This window comes from Trachurus japonicus, chromosome 9, assembly GCF_045865225.1.
Source record: "Trachurus japonicus isolate A0001 chromosome 9, Traja_1.0".
NCBI classification, from domain to species: Eukaryota; Metazoa; Chordata; class Actinopteri; order Carangiformes; family Carangidae; genus Trachurus; species Trachurus japonicus.
The window spans coordinates 14,345,583-14,367,866 of NC_140915.1; the positions used below are offsets into that span (position 1 = coordinate 14,345,583).

The following is a 22,284-nucleotide window of genomic DNA, read 5'->3' on the forward strand; positions in this document are numbered from 1 at the left end:
TGTGTCTGTATAAAAATAATGTCAGTGATTCAGAGTCACAGACTTGGTTGCTATGACTTTCAGCTGGACAAAGGAATATATTGCTCTTTCATTGCTTTTTGTTACTGATGAATAAGTTTAAAAACCACATAATAGAGTATAATGGAGACATGAATACAGAAACAGACTGACACAAACTTCTGGCTGAGTGGATTGTAGCATGGAACTAATCCCTCTTTCACACCCATCTGCTGACCAATGGGAATCTGAAGGCCCTGGTTTGCCCTGTTGCATTGTGAGCCAGACGGCCACATCCAGCGGGCTCAGAGGGGCTCACGAGTCATTGACTGCACGCAGACACAGTGGCAATGCGACTAGTGGTTGAAGTTAGCGTCCTGTCATATGACCAAAGACTTTATTTTAACCTGTGTGGAGGCTTTGTTGGACTTGCACAGGTACATTCCTTGGTTTGAGGTTATTGTTAAAACCCTATAGCAGCACAAAAAGTGGCGAACGCAGTTTTTTCTTCTGTGTGTGTGTGTGAGTAAGAGGATGCATTATCATTTGCAAGTCGCAGGCTGGCACTCAGTGGTTTGCTGATTAAGATATCAGCCTTGTGCAATGTGCTTGCCCAACAACCCTCTGGATGACACTTATACACACACATTCAAAATGCACAAATGAATGTTGTTTCTGTTTCCCCAAAGATTAAAAGGACCGGATATATAAATATAAATGGAGAATATTATATAGTGAGGGTATATTGGTCTAGATAGGCCACAAAAATTCACTGTGGCAAGACTCCATGTTGTAGAAAAATGGTCTTTCATTTACAGCAGTAACAACTGGCAAATGTTAATTTTACATAAGGTTCACTCACTGCAAGGCATTTTAGTCTAAAGTACAATGAAACATGCCAACCACATGATATCCTACATTTGAAATAAATAATAAAAGGACCACTTTAAAGTGCTACCTTGCTGCGCATGATTTTAAGACACTTCATCACATCACCAGGACACCTCAGTAAACCGCACGCCTGACAAACATGAAAGAGTTAAAGATTGCATGCACTACTCTTAAACACAAATCTAAATCCTTACAGACATACTCTACTAGTTTCTTTGTGGTGGGAAACATTTCTGTGGTGTGGCACTGGGATTAAAAAAAAACTGTCATTGTTTCCTTTCAACAGGAGGAAACCACCAAGCATTTCCCAGGTCATTTTGCACATGCACGCTGGAATTAGAATTTCTGACATAACAAAGCGACTTCCTTATCATCTTCTTAAATGGAAAATGTTGTGCATGAGCCAAAAGAAGCTCACACAGCCTTGTACATTTTTTGGGGGAAAAAAGTGTGATGGTAAATATGAGGATGTGGTGGCAAGAGTCATACTTGAAAGTCTGAGGTTGTCATCTTTAATATCTGGTTTTTGAGGGAAATCAAAAGCAGAGAAAAACAGAGCTGTTTTCAATCAGTCCACAGCTGCTACGACAGAGTGACCTGTGCTTTTCTCATCTGAAACTGATCATGTAAATTACTGGGTTGCTGTAGTGTGGCTTGTAACATTTCATTCACTCTTTTGCTCAGCTTTTGATATTATAATAGGAAAAAAGAAGAAGAAAAAAACATTTATAGCAACTAAGATATGGGGAACTTGTTATAAATTGTTAGTTAACTATCAAAAGTCCTTAGTTCAATCACTGATCCTATAAGTCTTTACAACAAATGACTGTTGACCGTTATAACACTACTCAACTTGGTCACCAGGTGGTGCCAAAGGCTTAAATAAACTGCAGATTTTTGACACATTTTGTCTGTGGGAATTTGAAACAAATGACAGTACCATTGTCAGCTGACTTTAATCTATGGGGTGATGTTAAATGCCAATTAACATCTACTTCAGCACTCATAACTGAATTGCTGAAAACTGAGGAGCAGTTAATTTGTCTGGACAGAGCTGCACAGACACAAAGCTACACAAAGATCTAAGTTATTGACAGTGTTTGTATTGCCTTGTCTTGAAACCCAGGATTTCTGTATTTATTACTGTGCAGAAAGAAGTATAGTAGCTTGGGTTACTTAAAAAAAAAATTGTAATACTTACTCATTTGCTTAGTTTTTGTCAATATTATAAGCTTATGCTGCTGATATTAGTTCACATACAAATCAAGCAAAGACAGTGTCACATTATAAAGAATTTATTGCAGGCAAACAATATGCTATAAATAATATTTACAAACTATAGAACAACATTCCTTTTTATGGGTTCCATGAATTGCTGATAAACAGTCTTTTAGCCTTTCCGGGATAATAATGAATGCCTTTTGCAGTTGAGTTACCTTTTGTCTCACTGACTGCTGCAATCTGTAGATATTCAAAGCTACATTCAGAAAATAAACTGGATTTAGATGCACAGCATTCTCAAGATTGTAAATTGTGTACCTAAAACATAAAAAAATTCTTAAAATGTAGACTGTTACCCCAAAAAGAAATGTTAAAAAAAAAAGTTTTGTCCCAGTTTGTGACTGAATTTAAGTATTTGTTCTTGTTAGTGCTACAAACTCATTTCCTAAACTGCACAGCGTTTCACAGAGTTTCTGACCACTTAAGTGAACTGCAGCCAGATAAACAAGTGAACAGCCTCGGATAATGCATTTGATATTGTATTGGCAACCTGACCAGAGACACAATGTGACCATAGTGGAAATGTAGGCTGTGTATGCATGTTGTGTAGGCATGTAGTAAAAACAACCACCTCACCCATCTACAATGCTTTAAACATAAAGATGATGCATCACTGACGCTGAGATTTTTTCAGGCCTTTGGCCTACGTATGGGGGCATTTATTAGAATCTAACAAATTTCGCACACAGTTTGATGAAACTTATTTGCCTTTTGGAAAATAACTCTAAAAAAAATCCACAGCACACTTTTCCCCCTCTCAGCGTTTAGTTCCAGCGTAAGAGAGAGAGAGAGAGAGAGAGGAATCTCTGAGAGAACTCAAAACAACAAAGAGAGAACTTCCATGTCCAAAAAAAAGTCTCAATACTTGAACATTTTGAACAATTATCCCATTGATTGTCCCCATTCTCCAATCAACACTGACAGAAAAAAGTGTCAGAAGTGCAACTATGAACAGCTTTTTGTTAAAATGCTTGTTTGCAGTAAAATTAAACTTTGAACCTAACTTCTGCTAGTTTCCTTTTGCTTTTCAACATTCCAGTGGGAAAATTACAGTATGTGCCTGTTGAGTTTCACAGACTTTCACCGTCTCGTCATTGTTGTCGTTTCCTCTCTGATTCTAAACAAAAATTCTCATAAGCTTCTTCTATTTCAGGCTCCATCTCATCTTCATCTTCGGATCTGTGAACACAACAGAGCAAGTGATTTAGAGGCTTCTCCGTTTTTTTTTATATAGATCTTAAAAGACAAATGTGCTCCTCGGTGTGAATTATAGTTTCTGTAACTAATGCACAGATACACAATACACAGACACACAAAAACACAGAGAGACACACACACAGTTCTGAGAGAGGGGACAGGAGCAAGTTAAGCCCTCTTTCACACCCAACTGCTGACTAAACTGAATCTGAGGCTATGGTCGACCCAGTTGCATTGTGGGCCGGTCAAACACATTTGCCAAGCTCAGGGGCCAATGGGTTAGTTGTGGTCATATGACCTGTGTGGAGCCGCTACGCAGTCACATGACGGAAGATGTGCCAGCGCAGTGGTACTGAGGAACTTTTGACAGGTTTAAATGAAGCCCATAAATAGTGATGAATGAGATCATATCATTGCTGTAACATGAGCCTAGTGATGAAAATGTCATCTTAAACATGCAAAGAATACTGAATATATATTATTGCATTTATGCTATGTAACCAACTTTGTATTTCCCTCAGATTTCTACTGTCACTGCTCCAGTTTGTTTATTTTAAACAATAAACGTAGTTAAAATAAACAAAAAAGAAGGCAATAACTTGTTGATAGTCTGAATGACTAACAGTGATGGTGTATTTTGAACTGGTGGCAGAAACCAGAGAAAGTTGTGTCTTAATTTACAATGTAGATCAACTGGACACAGTTTGACAGCAGAAGACAAGTTAAATATGTGAATATGAGGAAAGAAACTCTGAGACTTTCTGGGCAGAGATGGATCCTCTCTGCTGCAAGGCATCCTCAGTCGGTTTGTTTCAATATGCCTACATGCTAATGTTGCTAACATTGGTTAATGGTGTTTCCCATTCTGAAGCAGCCTACTGGGAATACCAGCATTGTGGCTGATGTTGTAACTAATTCATCATTAAACATGATTGATTTTGCCTTTGTGGGTGATAAACAGTGGACGTCTGTGTTTTTCTGCCTCCACACTGTCCTCACAGCAGCAATAATGTTAATAATAACTGCAATGTCGACTCTAAACTGGTCTATATATACGATTTTAGAAACTGTTGCATTGATTCAAGGTACTTATATAAGACTGGGTGATTAGATCTTTGAATGGCATCCAGGGCAATTAACATCAACAAGTCCCCTAGAGAGGTAATTGGTATCTGACCTGAAAGAAAAGGCCTGTATGGCAAATTTATAATATTTTAACTTACATATCATTTCCATTTTCTCCATAAATGTCATGGAAATAGTCCTGTTTGTCCATGATCTCTTGGTATTTCTCAGCGTATTCTGTAAAGGCAGAGAGACGGACATTCAGAAACGAGACAGGCCGCAACATGGTGGAGTGTATTTCCATTTAAATTAGGAGTGAAAGGGTATCAACATTTATTTAAACCGAACATCATCTCTATTTATATAAACCCTGGTATATATTTATCCTTGTATCAAAAAGGAACTTAACTCAAAATTTAACAGGCCACATGAGTATGCTGAGTTTTTAATAACACAATTTAACAAACAACATCAAGTGAAGAACTTCAGTGCAGTCTTAACAAAGGGCAGCATGGTTCACATTAGCATCCGTGAAGATGAATGAGATTAAGTAATATTTTTTCTTTTGGTATTTACACTTCTGACCTTTTTCTTCTGTGCATAAACTATACAGAAATTATTTCACATGATTTCTCTTGAGCATGAAGGAGTTTACGCGCCTGGGTCTGCTGCTGTAAAAGGCGTGCCATCCTCTGTGTAGAAAGTAGGTTCATTCTGAAGGGAAAAAATAAAAACCATGACAGACAAAAATGCATATTATAAAGAAAAGAATGGGAATAAAAGAAGAAAAAAAAAACATGGAGTATGATACAGTTGACACTCACCATGAAGTAGTTGGGGTCGTTGTCTGGTGTGGCATTGCTTGCTGCTGGAGCAGCGCGGACTCTGCCCCAGTCACTGGATCTCAGCTCCACAAGCTTGAGAAGCATCTGTCTGACATCCCTGAAGAAAAACCAGAAACTCCAACTACAGTTTTGTTTTTTTTAATACTTTTTATAGCCTGTCTTTTGAACAATGGAATATATTTCTGATGGTGGGTGTATGCGTGGGTGTATGCGTGGGTGTGTGCGTGCCCATCCACTTGGTTCTTTGGTGTAACCTAAAGTTACCTTAAGCTCCTTTTCTATCAACTGCGCCCGAAAACCATGTTGACATACACACCTGCTGCAGGCAGCGTCCAGTAGAATCGTTTCTATTCTCTGGATCAGATCTTCCATGTGTGTTTGTTTATTCTCTTTCCATGCATCATCCAGGACAGAGCCAGTAAGCTTTAAAATTAAAACATATTCTCATTAGTTATAAAACTGCTGACACAGCTTGAAACATACAGATCTGTAAATGTGTCCATCTGAGATTTGAAACCTTCAGCAGTTTGACGGCACAGATGAGGTTTGCATCCACGGGGTTGGAGAACAGACTGATCATCAGATCTTTCAGGGCAATGAGGAGGATCTCTGCTCTGTTTGGCTGTCCCTTTCCACTCTTGATCTAAAAAAAAAACAAACATCAAACTGATATAAATATCATTCAATGAGTGCCTGAGATTGACAGGCTGTGGAGGAGTTTTCTGTTATTGGAGGTTTATTACTACAATTCCCATGGCTTGTCAGCTCCCAGTAATCTAGTAGCAGCAGCATCATATATAGTAAACCTAAGGCAGTAATGCAAGCAGGTTGTGCCAAACAAAGCATGACATGCAAAGGTGATATATATTTTCCATGAATGGACAGCTGCCTCATCAGTTCAGTGAAGTATCAGAATATAAACGCTTACAGCCTGGTGGTAAGCAAGGATTAAAAAAAAAAACATTATTATGTAGTATTATAGTGAAAATCATGCATTTGAAATGCAACTTTATGGATGACACAGGTGTTTAACAGAAAGCTTTACATTTACACGACCGCTCTGGGCCAGTGAGTGTGACGTCTTACCTCCAGATGCAGGTAGAGCTCTCCCAGAAAGAGCACAAAGGAGTGGAATTTCTTTTGAGTGTCTTTGTCTCCCCGAACAGCTACATCCCTTTGTTCGTACTCTGTTTGACACCTACAGCGAACGGCAAGCTTACTTTTTTAAAAAATGCAATTTTTATTGAAAAATTATTTGTTAGAGAGAGAGAGAAATCAAATGAATAATTCACCTTTTCAGGAGCAGCTGACGGAAGTTACCTCTTGGTGGGCTGACACTGAGGTGTTGCGACAGGTAGTTACACAGTCTGGCACCCGTGTAGGAGAAGTTTGGTATGGCGGTGGACTGCAAGGAAAAGAACTGAATTTGATACCCAAATGTACTGCATGCTCTTTCCAGAACCATACATCTATATCATAATCAGTGCATTAACTGTGCTCAGACAGGATTGGGTTAAAACAAAAGATTATTTAATTATTTACACAAAGAACAACATGAGAACTGAATATGTATCGCCAAACCTGTGTGTAGATCAGTTCCACCAGCTCCTTCAACAACTCCTCAGTAGTCACCCAGCTGTTGAGTATGCTAGTTATATATTCAACATCCGATTCAAAGGACCCAGGTGAGGAGCTCAGGTGCCCGAGAAAATCTGTGACCATGTCGGCCAAGGTTGGTTCACCGAAATACCCGTCACTGTCATCACAATTAGAGTCCTATGGAAAAATCACAACAAAAACATGAAAAATCCAAGGACTGTCAAATTAAAACAACTAATTTCAAAAATATTCTGATATGTCTGTCCATCTTACTTCATAGAGGATGACTCCAGAGGGAACGAACTCTGGAGCACTGGCTGAAAGCTTTGATGACTTGATCACCGAGTCCACTTCTTTACACTCTTTGGAGGCAGACATACTGTTGGTATTTGCACTTTGTTGGGTTTTTGTTTGTCTTTTACATTCTGAAAGAAAAGAAATATGTTCTTAGACTTTACTGTTTGAGAAAATGATCATACTACATCGGTTGAGTTCTCCTTTTTCCCGCCTGACAAAGGTTGCAAGAGCAAGTAAGATAGAGTAAGATATACATACAACAAATAGGAATCCTTTGTAAGGTTCAGTGATTTAATGAAACAGCTGAGCTCACTTGGGCTGAGCACAGATTCGGTGCACTAGCAGCATGTATTTATGGCAGCAGAAAGATGTATTTGGGATCCACTCAAAATAAACTGCAGTGTGTCCAGCTTCATGGTTACTACATGTCACCAAGGCAAACTGCTTTTGGACAATAACAGAGGTATGTGGCACAGAAGAGCTTTAAGCAACAAGAGGCACACAGACTGTACTTGTTAGTGGAACCAGTTCATTGCTGTTTAGATTTCAGAGAGAAAGAGAAATCCTGAATAACCTTATTATCCCAAAGGGAAACTCATTTATACTTTGAGCAAAAATATTAATACAAACAACAACACATATATGATTAAAAAACAGACAATCAACAACACAATATGTTATGTAGAGAAAAACTATAATGTTGCTGGGAGTAAATAAGTAAGTCACTATAGACTTATAACAAAATGTATTCATTCAAGACCATGCTGTCTATGAACTGTAGCGTTGGTGTAAATGCCAGCATCTGACATTTTCCACTGATACTGATGCTGCTTTTGTGAGCCTTATTACACATGCAGTTAAAACAAGTTGTGCTTTTCAAAACTGCTTATGTAATCACATGGGTTTTCCACTATGACCACAGTTTTATTGTGTGACAGCATTGACAGGTGTGTTAAGTGACAGAGTCCTATAGAAAATCACAATGGGGCTTCATATTGTCACTCTGATACAGTTTAGCGGCTGATAGCTAAAGGTTGCCTTGATACGTACATGCGCACTGCAAAACCATCTCACTCTCTGGTACTTTACTAATATAGCCTACATACTCCCAAAAAGTTGTGATACTGCTGTTGTGAATCTTGTTTGGAGACTTGCAACTGGGATCAACACAATAAATATTAAGACACACCTTGGGCACATAAAACCTCTCATCAGTGCTGCAATATTTGCATCTCTCTACTGCTAATGTGTGCAGCAATCATTTCTATCAGCTAAAGGACTCCCCACAATCCACATTTGATATTTAGCTACCAGGGCAACAGACTATCTCTTTTTTCTAGAAGCACAGTGGCCCCTAACTTAAAATTTTAGGAGCAGCAAGCAGAAAATTTAGGGACACACACTGTAAATATTCACATTTCCTTTTCATTAATGATCCTGACTCTTGTAATAACATATACCAGATACTTTGAGTCACCCTTTCTACATTTCACCAGTGTTGAAAATAAGAAGCAAAAGGCAAATTTACTGGTTGCACATGTACAAGTAACGTTAGACAACAAAAACTGTCTCAAATTTTAGGGCCAGTCTGGAGCCCTGTGTATAAATGCTATGTTAATACTAGTCTGCAATTGACAGAATAGCACAAAAACAATAACAACATGTTTGGCCAATTAAAAAATATCTTCAGATGAAAAAGTACAGACATTGATAGTGCTATCAGTCATCCAGGCCATGGTGGTAGTAATGGTAGCTTCAGCTGAATCGAAACCAAACGTTGTGTCCTTATTAATAACAACAACAACCACTGGAGGTGCGGGAAATGGAAACTGATTCTTCCCCCTTTTTTGCTGTTGTGCTTTGCTAATCAAGCTAGCTGTGGCTGGGTAAAAAAGAAAAAGACAAGACCTCAAATTGCGGCACTTAACTTTAGTCAACTACGTGACATCCGAGTGGGAGCTTTATATAGATGCTGCTGCGTTACGTTACCTCACACATGAAATAAACAATCCAACAGGTGCACGTCGCAACGCCAAAATTACTCAGGTTGGCTAACATTAAAGGCATCCAGCTAACTTAGCTGCTAGTAGGCTAGCGATGCTAATGACAGCTCCAGATTTAGACCCCGAGTTAAACGAGTAAAACGAGTTGGCAGAGGAACAAACAAGCCGAGGGAAATATTGTAGCTTCTTTTATATCCAATAAAAACACTGAGCCATTCAAAGTTGTGTGTAATGGGGGGCTGTAATGGAGTAACAAAACGCTAGTATCGGTTGGTCGGTGGTGTTGTTAGCATGTTAGCTTGTTAGCAGCTCCCCTACCTGCTCCTCCTCCTCCACCGACCATCACGTCGTTGTTGTTGGCCGTGCTGCCGATGTTGTTCTCGGAAAAAGGCGGGGATGTCCGCGGCTGTCTCAGCGGTTCCCTCTGGTTGAACAGCGTGGCTTTGGTGGAGCCGTCTCCTCCTCCTCCTCCTCCTCCTCCTCCTCCTCCTCCGCCGCCGCCGCTGCTGCTGGTGGTGGTGGTGTTTGCGGTAGACATGACCCCGCAGTCTGGTGGGAGGTTGCGGCTTCTCCCTGCTCCCGGAGCTCGGTCGAAATCCTGGTGGTTCATGACTTGTCACAGTCTACAAACTCTCTCTCAGAGCAGCAGCAGCATCTGAGAAAAAGATGAAGAAACGTCGTTCAGCTGCTGTGTTGTTGTTTTTTTTAATCCTGTATTCCAGCGGCTATTGCAAAATAATATCACGCCCTATCTCTCTTTCATGGTGGCTTTTCCTCGATCGGATAGTATCAGTGTATATACAACTTCTTTTTTTTTTTGGCCACTTCCTCTAACAACAAACTCGCTGCCGTTGATTATCTATGACACGGTTTGATATCAGAATACAACTGTCGCCCTCTGGTGGCCCGGAGTGGAAGCGACCCACGACCACGATGCATGGCCGCCTCAAGAAACCAAAAACACAGGTAAGAAGACTAGTCACAAGTGTTTATTGCTAAAATGCTTATTTATTGTATGCATTTAAGGTGTATTTTTTTTTAAATTAGACATAGCAAAAAAATTAAAAATCCCAGAAAATCAATGTTGTTGCTCATCATTGACACATCCCAGACTGCAATAATCCCCCCTAGAGTATTTCACTTTGCATTGCATTTATTGAAAAGAGAGCAGTTTTTGTGTGTGTGTGTGTTTTTGTTTTTTTTTTACAGAAATTGGCGTTGACATCATATACACCAGAATTTAAAGGGTTAAACTTTTGAAAATAATTTAAAACTTGGTATTTATGATCAGAACTGAAGTGGAATAAAAGATTCATGGAAAAAAAATGGGAAAAAAATATTAATGTATGCCGTTTTTTAGGTTGTTTAAAATGCTTCATATAGGCTGCATATTATATGAGAAAGTTGTAAGTTGTTCTCCTTTCAGACTCATTGTCCACTTTTAGATTTACTCAATTAAAATGCTCAATCAAAATAAATAATGAAACTAATATGATGTTAAATATGTTTTTTTAAACATGAATAATGAATGCATAATATGAAGTATAAGATTTACCCTTCTCATCAGTCTAATGGCTAATTTCCATAGCACCCCTAAAAGTATTATATTGGATCAATTATACCATAAAAATTACAAATGATCATAATAAAAAGAAAACATTAGCAGTATTTTATTAGTAGTATACAGATGTGATTAAGGCCCATTTCACTGTTGTAGTTTCTTCCACATTTTGTCAATTTCAACAGTTTTTGGGGAAGTTTATGAGAATATTTTTTATTTTCATTTATTTATTTGCAGATGTTTTTAATTTGTGCAGCAAAAAAATAAACAAATTCCTCAAGATTTTGAGGAGGGGGGGGGGGCATAAAACTGTGAAACATGCTGGAAACATTTGTCTCCTGACTATACTAATTCAATATTAGGCCTATATAAACTATTACAATATGAAAAATTGTGTTGATTTAATCTTTTAGTAGTATTTTAACTCCTATACTGTACGTTATAAATATAGTTTAAGAAGACAAACTTCCTACGCTGCCAGTTATTGGAGGAATACTAACTCTTTCTTTTTTAAAATTTTATTTTAGTTTCTTTCTTTCTTCTTTCATTCAAAATCCCATTTAAAGAAGAAATATTGTATTAAAAATCTTGTGTATGGTTTTGAATAACCAAATGACCAGATATATTGAGCATGCCGCCTTGTGTGTGGGGTTAGGCTGTGGTTGTCTCCACAACATGAGTGCAGGTTAAATGACCTCATGTTCATCCAAGACATTTATTAAAGCACTTGAGGGTTGGGTAATTACATTGAACCGACATGTCAAACACATATTTCTTCTTCCCACAGAAGACTTTGGACCTGTGTAACCCCCTCAGACGTGCCTCTCTCCCCGAGCTCACTCAGTAGCTGCCCACTACAAACATGTGTTGCACCAGACCTCTCTCTCTCAGTGTAAGTATTCATTAGTTGTTTTAGCCTCCAGTCATTTTCCACTTGTTTCCCAAAGCTGGATCACATTATGCCACAGAGAATTCCCGCGCCAGAAATGCAGAGACCCACTTTGATAAAAGATTACTGCCCCTATTTTCTCTTATTGCTGTTTTTCCCCTGATGCCAGTGCCTTGGAGAGAGTTCAAACATTCACAAGTCTTGCAACTGCACAAGGTGACAAATGCCTTTGGACCAGAGTACTATGAGGCCAATATTCTTCACTGCACATTATGTCTGTCTTGTGGCGATTTATTGGCTGTTTCATTTGATTACTAAAGAGTGATTTAAAAAAAAAAAACTAATCAGTGCTGCTACTGAATCTGTTGTGGTTTCCCCCTCCCTCTGAAATCCAACATCTTGCATCCTCTTTAGTGAAGAGTTAAGATAAATATTTTAAAAAGTAAAATATACAAAACCTCTATCTAAGGTCATTGAAAAGCTGCACAACAACTGGGCCCAGAAGTTGTGAATGTGGACTCAAAGGTGCAGCGAAACCATTGCACAATCACCAGAGAGAGCAGAGAAACTGTACTGGACAGTGGTGTGTGTGTGTGCGTATATAGTGCAGACATGGTCGTGAAATTGTATTCCATATGTTGCCATCGGGCCTGACTGTCATGGAGGAATGCACTGTAGCATTCCTCAGTATTAATCGATTGTTGCGGTGATTCCTTTAACGGCTATTACAGGACAATATACCAGCAGAAGCTTTATACGTTGTTGTGTTTTTTTCCCCCTTAAGTCCTTCCAATCTGGAGTCACCGTCAGAGGCTAACATGGATGAATTTGGAGGGAAGGGGGTCGAACACAGCGGCTGTAACCCCCCTCACAGCCTGCGCTTCTCCCGTCTTTCTGTCTTTTTCCCTACTCTCCCAATTTTTCATGCCTGTCTCGAGATAGATGTTCAGAGAACATGAGGCCCGGAAGCCTGTGGTGTTAATGTGCTCCCCGTGGTCTTTTGATCTGACATCAAGGCAGCTGTCATTGATTAGTGTGTTTGTAGATGATTACTGAGGGAAGTGGGTGGTCAGACACAGGTCATATCTCTCTCCCTCATTCACATTTCTTCCCTCGCACACATTCAGATCCACTTCTAAGGCCTTGCGGTTGGACCCCAGAATGGGCAGTAGCCATGCAAACTAACATGACAAAGCTGTATTTATTATTTTATTTATTTATTTGCTAGTATTACCAACAGGTGCTTTACGCAGCTATCATTACTATGCAAGGCCTCCTGCAACCAGGGAATGTTGCAGCTAGACAAAGTAATGGGGTGACATTAGCGAGTGATGTCAGCATCTACGGGCCGTACCGAGGAAGTTACCTCCCTCCCATTTTCTTGTGGTTGGTCTTATATGTTTCCCGTTTGTTTGGGAACTAATCATTAGTGCAATGGTTGCCACATGGAATATCTGGCTAGGCATTAATGGTTGCCTTTTGTCCTTTCCTACCTCAGAGACCCAGATAAGAAAAGACTTACCATGACCTGAACGTTCAACCAGGGTTTCTCAGCGCTTGTGATTAAACTTGCCATTTCCCCGCAGTGCAGGGCCCCCCCCCACCCACCACACCTCCCACCACCGCCAGTAAAGAAAGACCACTAGGTTGCAGAGGAGAAAACGGTAATTTTTATTTTCACATAATAGATCCTATAAAAAGTGAAAGCATGCAAAGGACTGCTTGCCTTGTAAGTGTTCCCCTCCAGTTAAATATTTCACAAAATAAATAAATCATTACAATACAGTCAAAACACAGTGGTTAAGTATCAAACATTTGCTTTAAGTGTGGTATCCTCTATTATTTTAATGCTGTCACGATAAACTGACCCATCGCTTCCCTCATTTTACATTTTCTATCCCCCCTCCCCTTTCAATATCTCACAGGAGAAAATGGATTTTAAATAACATTTTCAGATACTTTTGCATCCACTAAAGTTCATTAGCAGGCACAGTATCTCCTGTCTTGTGTCCACATTACACACATACTCCAGTTGCAAACTGTTTGGCACAGAAATAAAAAGGATAAATATTGCATCCCGTGCCACAGACAACACAGATATCACCTTCTCCCACCAAAAGAAGAATATGATCTCAATCAAAGTTCAGGGGCAGAGATCATATTTTTTTATGTACTGTAACAGTGTTAGTGCCTTGTTTCCAAAATGAGAGATTTCCCCAGTGACTGTCTTTATTTTACAGCGTTCCAGTAATGAAAACCTCTCTGTCCAGTGCTGCATATTCCTCCTCTCCTCCTGTCCTCGTCTTCAGCTCACACCATAATTGGAAGGAAGTGGGTGGCCGTGTTCTTTCTGCGGGTTTTCTTCCCTTTGAGCGGCTTCCCGTGGACGTTCAGACCCACAAACATCTGCCGCTTCTTGTTTCTCCAGTGAGCTGAGGCGTATGTGTTATAGCCATTCTCCTCAATCCGCTCCTTCAGTTTGCAGTCGACGCCAAACTCTTTCTGGAAAAAAAAAAAAAAAAAAGCCAAACAAATCAAAAACAAAAACTGTGAGTATCATGTTTCAGTGTTATAACCCCCGACGTGCGAGGTTAAGGCAAAACACAGATCATTTTCTTGTGCAAATCCATTGCGGTTGCACGTGGTCCCATGTTTATTTACACCCCCCCCTTAATCTGCATTGAATGTTTTACTCTATGTGCTTGTGCAGAAACTAGTGCGCACTTTGAGAATTGCACAGTTCCCCCTGGAGGTTCACTGGCTGGGAATCAGAGTGTGCAGCAGCAGCAGCAGCAGTCAGAGAAATAAAGATAAGGCCTCCTGTGATAAGGACAGAAGAATCTAACACTATCTCTCTCTCTCTCTCTCTGGAGCATCCAGATTGACCCCTGACTCGGATACTAACCGCTCCGTACAGGTCTCCTTTCCTGCTGATAGACAGATAGTAGTTGCTGTTCAGCCCTTTGATGGCCACCACTCCCACGTCCACCGATGTGATTTCCAGGACACCTAAGATTCAGCGAAAAAAAAAGAAGAAGGAGTTTATGTCATTTTTTGGTCAACATTAAGAGCAGGCGTGGGGCACAGATAAAATTATCTCTCAGGTGGGTGTGTCATCGCGTTCACAGACACAAATCTAGAAATCAGTAGACAGAGGAAGTTAAGTTGATCCAATGTTTCCCTGACTCATCTGTAGATAAGAGTATACAACATATATAACAGGGATAAGTCACATGCAGTCCAGATAAAGATTGTGTGAGTGGATCTACGCATTTTTATTCAGAGGATAATGAAAAGCAACACAAAACTGCCTTCTCCTCTCGGGACATTCACGTGTGGGAACTCACAGTGTGGGGATTCTGAGTAAGGTCGCAATTACTCTTACGCACGTTTATCATTTCAGTGATATTATAAAGTTACTTAACAACCTACACCTGTGTAACAGATTCCAGCTGCAAAGGCCATTTAGCCTGAAAATTAATAGGTGAATACCGCAGGAGATTCTCAGGTTGTTTATGTTCTGTTTGGTATTTAGGTTTCCAAGTCCCTATACAAATAATTCAGCTTTCTCATAGGCTATTAGAGGGGGTTAATTTATACCCCAGTTAACAAGGGCATGCTTTTGCTGCAGACAGCTGTGGTTATTTGTGTGGTCTCGGTATCAGAGGTCAGAGAGATATAACTTCCTAATGTGTCCTTTGACCACAGAACCCACTCATCTCGTCTTATGCTGATGTGTGTGTGTGCGTGTGTGTGTGTGTGTGAGTGAACCATCCTGGTTCCCATGGCATGTTTGATTTCATGCCTCCCTCCCTGACTTCCTTTCCACACTTCCTGTGAGCTGTCGTTATTTTATCCTGATAAGCACACATATGCGTACACACACACACACACACACACACACACACACACACACACACACAAAGTCACAGACACACACTTTGGCGTGGGGGTGTGAACTCCAGAGAGTCGACGACATCCTTTGATCAGATCAGCAGCCCCTCCTCTGTCTGATGACTGTTTGTGCGGCGGCGGCGGCCTGCTCTGCTGTCAGACCCCACTCTCCGGTGGCTGGGGGGCCTCTGAAGCTGCAAATGAGTGGACAGTGGAGGATGCAGGTGTGCCCCCCCCCCCCCCCCCACCCACCCCCCAAAAAAAAGAACAATCCCTCTCATAAAAATACAGCAGCTTCTTTCCTCGTCCGTGAGGTCTTGGCTGTATCAGTTTCTCGTTCAAACAGTGGCACCTTGGGGCAGTGAGGTCTGAGGCGGCAAAGGCGGTGGTGGGGACTGTGACACAACGGCCATTGAAGATCTGAGAGAGGAGCTGGTTTCTGTATGGGATCGGGTGTCGGGTATGGAGTGAGGATGTAAGACAATCTATGGCAGTCTCTGGCTGCTCTGTAAACATGGGAGGGATGAAAGGAAGGAGAACAGAGAAGGACAGAGGAGCCATGACAGTGAGACTGGGGGTGGAGTGAGGATTAGAAAGGGCTGTAATGATCACTGATCAAAGTCAGCCACCGGAGGCAGGGGCGAGACAGGTTGTATACACACATGCACACTCACACATACACATACACATGCACACACTCACATTTATACATGCACGCTCCTAGTTGATGCTGTAGCAGGTGAAGGTGCACTTGCACAAAAACTCAACCTGGCTGTGAAACTACAAAATCTCCATTCACCGCTCTGTGATGAATGAACACCCAGCTTGGCCCAGGAGTTGAGAGTAATGAGTTTATGGCTGCAAGTGTAAAAAGGGGAAAAAAATAAGAGCGGCAAAACAGAAAATATGCTCTTGATTTAGCTTCCCCCAGATTACAACATTACGCCTTACTAAAGGTGACAGCAACTGCTTTGTATGGGGTAAATCCTACAAACCACATATGTAAAATGTTGCCATAAAGAGAGGCAGCCAGGTTCAGCTGTTTACGTGGGGAGACAGCAGATTTTCTTTTGCATGCTGGTTGCTTTTTCCTAATGTGTGGCTTATTTGATACGCTCTGTTTGGAGTTACAACAGTAAATGGTGCGTTGGTTGTGGAATGGAGGCACACAATGCCAGTGAGAATTAAAGGTGGTTTTTCCACAGTGGGATGCCAAAAAGCATGTGCTTTGCAGCCTGTATTGTTATTCTTTCTTTCTCTTTACTTCGCCTCCCGGATGTTCAAGTTTGCGCAAAACAACAGCACGACAAAAAAGTTCAAATGTGAATTTTGCTTGGGACCATTCCTGTGCAGAAAAATGAAGCGGAGTGAGGCGTAAACCAGGATATATAGTAATAACACTTGATAAGGACGGACCACACTGTGTGTATTTACATAGAGGGGATATCCAGCCTCCACCCCACCTCTGAGAAAAGCTATACATGTCAAACCTTCATAAGAGCAGCATCTGTTTCTTTTTTTGTGTGTGTCTCGTAAAAGGCCACTGCTTTGATTAAAGGAGATGAACGTGCACAGACACACACTTACACATGTATTCTTATATATATACGTAGAATACACTTTTTGAGCCATATCCAGAAGCATCTTGCACACATGGCCTGTCCCCCACAAACACAACTGGTGGCCTGACACTAACTACAAACTACACACAACACACTCACAGTCTTGACAGACTCACCCTCTCACACCAACACAGCCGTGGATAATTAACCAAACTCTTTTTACCACCGAGCCTTTGCCTAAATCTTATTTAGCGATATCTCTCCAGTCACTCGGGGCTGCTACAGTACATGTCTTTAAGAGAACTCAGCTGTGAATCATAGATGTTTTAATTGCATACTTGGGCACATGCAGATAGCTACTTAGCTGACTTTAATATAATCTCCATCCCTTTCTCCTCTCTGCTTCTCTGTAACCTCAGCACAGGCTCCAAGCGGGTTGGAAAACCATGTGGGACAGTTTTGCGCTGGCATCCCCATAAATCTGTGGGAGTCTGGATACCGGTTCTTTAACAGACAGTGAGCCGGGTCCTCGCTGGGCCACAGGCAGCACCCAAGACCAAAGCCTCCACACATCCCACACACCTCTGAGTCTATAAGTCTACATAATATTCATCAATTAATCATAAAATTTGAATACAGTGTGTCTTTGCCTTTGCAACTTCTAGCTCAAGGAAAAGCCAACCTGTCCTCCGCTACTCACTGCATTAAAAAAAGAAAACATTTTGTCACTTCAAGGGATCATCAAGGGTCTACAAAGGATGTCAGTCCTGGGATCATGTCTAGCCCCAGGGGCCAGAGCAAAGACTGAAGCTGCCGTTGTGTAGTATCCTTTACCATGTGAACCTGATATGAGAGCACATAATCCACACACAGTGTCCCCAGACCCCCTCAGGACACAGCTTTTTGATGGCACCACCATTGATACTGAAGACACATGGCTTTGATGTGGCCACAATGATGTTCAGCCATGTCATTCATGAACTTGTACCTCTCTAGAGAGTCTCTCTTTCACCTCCCTCCCTGATGCTCAGGTCATGCTTACTCCAACTGACTTTTGAAATAGAATAAATAAAAAAAGAAAGAAGGCAACACACTCCTAAAAAGTGTGGATTTGTGTATCAATAAAAAAAGCAGACAGAGGAGGTAAATTATCTTCCAAACATACATAAACTGCAGGGTGAATTCACACACACACACAGACATTACACACACCGCTATTATGATAAACTGGGGCAGACATCCTCACACCACTTCAGTTTTACAACTTAAAAGAAACTGCAAACAAAGGGCGGCAGTAAAGGCATCACGATGTAATATGGTCAGTAAATAAAGTTGCTTCTGTCATGACCTTGTCAAAACAAACATCTCCCCTGACATTTTGCCTCCCCGTGCCATTTCCCCCAAGTCACTTTGATTGAATGTGTGGCTCAGCTCTCCCAAGAGGAACATTTAAACATACATCCACTATGGAAATCACTGTGAGAGAGAAAAAGAGGGAGGAAAGGAGCTTGTGAGCGGGAGAGAGATGTGTTCAGTATATATATATACTGTGTGTGTGTGTAATAAGTGTGCACATGTGTCGTCGTTGGCTGCTATATGATCACACACCCACTGGAGCATGTGAGTGCCCGCTGGCTGATATAGGCACACACACGTAGCTTGGTGGGAATGCTGGGACACTAATGAGAATGCTATTCTACTGACTGATATGCCGAAACATACAACGTGTAATCACTTTAAAGACGTGTTTTCTCCGAGTGACCACGTCAAACTGCTTTAAACAAATGTCTGATTTTTGACTGAGGGTATGTAATTTGCTGGCCTGCAGGCGGGCAAATCTGAGTGGGAGAGTGAGCGAGAGAGACACAGACGCAGACACGGAGAGGCAGAAAAAGGGTCTAAAAGCATCAATGAGACTGACATCCCTGTCCTCCCCCCTGCTCCAGCCCTGTTCCTCTGTGGCTGTTATCAGCGCTGTTTACCCTGTGCTGTGAAGACTGCCTGATAATGGCCCGGTTATCTGCCCCTGCTCCTTTTTAAGCAATCTGAGAGCTACCACCATTGTGCTGAGTGTTTGGACAGGAGAGATATCAGAGGGATGTCTGGTTTAAAACAAAAAAGACGACTCTGATTGGGAATGCTTCATTCAAACGACTGACCTGTGTGCTGACTGTCTGGCTCTGGAAACGAACTATAAATTGTGCAATTTAGTACAAATGAAGTGTTTATACAAGGCTGCATATTAATGTATTATCTGCTCATGCATTTTTTTTCTTTTGCTACTGTGTGAACACCTGATTTTTTTAAATCTGAAATACACATCATTGAACAGGGTTCCTTGGTGCCAGAAATGTTGCAAACTCCAAACAATCATCAGGTGTTTTGTTTTGTTATCTGTAATATCTAAATGCCTCATACTGCAAACGAGGTCAGAAAAAAGGTCAGACAGTTTTGGTTGCAAAAACTGAAAATCTTTACTTTACACCGGCAACTTGAAAACTCCTTCAAAAGTCTGGCATTGCTCACTTTTAACTTTTGCTGACACAGGAGAGGTTCAGACACACTTTGGTTTCTGATTTCTTTTGTTCTTTTTTTATTCTTTTTCATTCAGATAGTTATTGAGTTACTTACTGAGGGGGTCGTCTTTGCTCTTGGTCCCACTGACGGTTCCATTCTTATCGATCCTCAAGAAGAACTTCTGGAAAGAGAACAGCTTTCTCCTCCGTATATCCCCTTGGAGATGATTGTAGCTGCGCACATGCCTGCCCTGTGGCCCCCCAGCCCGACTCAGTGGCCCCCCAGTGGCCCTGGGCCTGGAGACCAGCTCAGTCTCTGAGATGTTCAGTGGAGCTCTGAGAGTCCGCGAGTTGCCAAGCCTCAGTCTTTCTCTGCGGAGCTGATGGCAGGCTGCCCCGGGCAGGGAAAAGGAGAAAACCACCAGGGCCAGCAGGAGAGGCAGAGACAGGGAGGAGAGCAGCGCTGATGATGACCTCAGTCTGGAGTTTGATCCAGATCCAGATCCAGAACCAGAACCAGAACGAGCCCCTAACCCAGCCCCGGAGCAGGACGAGGCAGAGGCAGCCTTACTCCCTCCAGCAGCCCATCTGATCATGGTAGTGTGCTGTGTGGAGGACTAGAGGCAGCCTCAGAGCCTGGGACATGCTGCTGGGGGCGAGGAGAGGCTGGGAGGGCAGGGAGGGGAGCCCTCCACAGCCCAGTGCAGGCTGAGCTGGTCCTCCTGCAGAGTCCAAGTTATGCAGCACCTGTATGAAACCCTTAGATTTCTCTCTGAATTATGTTCGATAGTGTCAAGAAAGTTCAATTAGTCACTGTATTTCTATGATGATCCACAGCTTCTCCTTTCCACTATTGAAAAGTTTTGGAGAATCTCTCTTTTCTGAAAAAAAAAGACTGTCTGAGTCAAAGATTAAATAAAAAATCAATACACAGATTACTAGGTGTGTATTCCAGTAACAAGCCTCTTCATTTCTAATTGTTTCTAAATTGTGAAATGTGAAATTCTTCTCGGCTGCTCCCACACATTTCCAAACAGCTGCTGAATTTCAGAGAAAAAAATGTTCACAAAAGTTCACTGATATCCAGGTAGAAAGTTTGATGTGTGTAAAAAAAAAAAAAAAATCCTTAGTTCCAGTGGAATAAAACCAGATGCAGCACACAGTCTATACCTGTCCGATGGCTGCTACGCTCCACATGTGCAGGAAAGCATTTCACTCTGGGGTGGAGAACAGGATTCAAGACTTAAAGAGGAACGCTGGTCAATCCAGGCGCATGTCAGATAATCCATGTCTTCTTCTGTTGCCCCGCTCCTCTCGCTCTCTCCTCATCTCTCTCTCTCTCTCTCTCTCTCTCTCTCTCTCTCTCTAGCCCCAGATGACTCCACCTTCACACAGCATTGAGGTAACAGTACGGGGTGGTCTCTCTCTCTCTCTCTCTCTTTCTCTCTCTCTCCGTCCCAAGGTTGAGTCAGAGTTGTTCACCCCGCTTTTCTTGATATGAGGAGTCCTGGTGTGATCTCCTCACCTGAAGGCTGTGTGTGTTGTGTGTTGTGTGTGTATGTGTGTGTGTGTAGCTCTGTGACTCTGTTAGTTATTTGATCCCTCCCTCCTTTACTCAACTTCCCCTCTCACATATGGGAGCAAGTACTGGTCTGCATATGTGTGTGCTTGTGTGTGTGTAAGTGTCTGTGTGTGTGTGAATGTGTGTGTATGCACTGCCTACTTACAAGCAAATCCAACTCATGAGCTCGGGTGAGAGGTGATAGCAGCTAGGGGTTCATCTGAGCGGATGCTACAGGGCAGGAAGATACTGTACAGTCTGGTAGTTTTGGATCAGTCACTATATATGGCTACAGATTACTGTGATGATTGCTTTACTGTTTAATCAAAGAGTGGTTGCATGAGGGTTGAAATAAAAAATTGAGCCCCTGTGTGTCTTGGTAATCTTTGTTATCCAGTGCAAACATCTGCTTGTATGGCTGAGACAGATTGAAATGGACCCACTTGTTCCTCATTAAGATGTGATAATCCTGACAAGTGGCCATCCTCCTCTGTCTCTTCAGATAAAAATCATATTAAGTTACTATTACCGGTTCCAGTCTGCATGCTGCCTTATCACGGAACATCTTGCTAAGGCCTCTCTCCTTCCCTGAAGGCACTTTATCGTAGTGTGTTATCTCTCCTGCAGCGCTGTAATGCAATGAAGCTCTCCAGTTTCACTCACCAGACCTCCGCCTTCCTCTGTGACTCAGGTGTCTGAGTGGACCTCAGCCAATGAGACTCTCTCTCTCCCGCTGACCATGCATCATTTGCTCCTCAAGGCATGGGGGCAGGCACAGGATGGACAATGTCATAGTGGACTAGACAGCAATGTACAGTATGCGCGCCGAACGTGCAAAATATTAGGGATGGTCAGCGTTCTCACCAGTGCAATAAACAAAATGTGCTGCTGGCAGGCTTATCTATTCTCCCTGATCCTCGGGTCTTTAATGTCGGGGTCTGTCTTGTTCCCTGTTTTCTTTCCCTTAAGTCCTAGTTTTTAGTGCCTGCTTTAATGTCTGTCAACGATCTATGGCCAGAGCTGTCTTGTCTTAACTCTGGTCTTGGCATGGCTTTATCTGGGGATACAAACAAAGTAATCTTATCAGCGCTTCCTTTGTGCTGCCCCTTCCCACTGTGATAACCTG

The 22,284-nt window shown here is 41.8% G+C and overlaps 2 protein-coding genes across 2 annotated transcripts; both read right to left on the reverse strand.

Moving 5' to 3' along the window:
• Positions 1–2,167: 2,167 nt before the first annotated feature.
• On the reverse strand, positions 2,168–9,989 carry paip1 (poly(A) binding protein interacting protein 1). Its single transcript, XM_085786061.1, has 11 exons — positions 9,494–9,989; positions 7,149–7,300; positions 6,858–7,052; positions 6,569–6,681; positions 6,363–6,474; positions 5,794–5,919; positions 5,593–5,699; positions 5,256–5,373; positions 5,091–5,145; positions 4,590–4,668; positions 2,168–3,348 (listed from the first exon to the last, which is right to left on the reverse strand). The coding sequence occupies exons 1-11, from the start codon at positions 9,783–9,785 to the stop codon at positions 3,261–3,263; spliced, it is 1,437 nt and encodes a 478-aa protein (XP_085642187.1). The 5' UTR covers positions 9,786–9,989; the 3' UTR covers positions 2,168–3,260.
• A 3,283-nt stretch (positions 9,990–13,272) lies between these two features.
• fgf10b (fibroblast growth factor 10b) lies at positions 13,273–21,156 on the reverse strand. Its single transcript, XM_085786086.1, has 3 exons — positions 19,713–21,156; positions 14,531–14,634; positions 13,273–14,127 (listed from the first exon to the last, which is right to left on the reverse strand). Exons 1-3 carry the CDS (start codon positions 20,191–20,193, stop codon positions 13,936–13,938), a joined length of 777 nt encoding a protein of 258 aa, XP_085642212.1. The 5' UTR covers positions 20,194–21,156; the 3' UTR covers positions 13,273–13,935.
• Positions 21,157–22,284: the final 1,128 nt, after the last annotated feature.

What these genes read in the sequence shown, in the direction of transcription:
- fgf10b (XM_085786086.1), bottom strand. Translation starts at nt 20,193, where the DNA reads ATGATCAGATGGGCTGCTGGAGGGAGTAAGGCTGCCTCTGCCTCGTCC. An exon ending in GAGCAAAGACGACCCCCTCA is followed by an intron (nt 14,635 to 19,712) that starts GTAAGTAACTCA and finishes GCTGAATCTTAG; the next exon opens with GTGTCCTGGAAATCACATCG. An exon ending in AAGGAGACCTGTACGGAGCG is followed by an intron (nt 14,128 to 14,530) that starts GTTAGTATCCGA and finishes TTTTTTTTCCAG; the next exon opens with AAAGAGTTTGGCGTCGACTG.
- paip1 (XM_085786061.1), bottom strand. Translation starts at nt 9,785, where the DNA reads ATGAACCACCAGGATTTCGACCGAGCTCCGGGAGCAGGGAGAAGCCGC. An exon ending in TGGAACTGATCTACACACAG is followed by an intron (nt 6,682 to 6,857) that starts GTTTGGCGATAC and finishes TTTTCCTTGCAG; the next exon opens with TCCACCGCCATACCAAACTT. An exon ending in TTTTACAGCAGCAGACCCAG is followed by an intron (nt 4,669 to 5,090) that starts GCGCGTAAACTC and finishes CTGCCTTTACAG; the next exon opens with AATACGCTGAGAAATACCAA.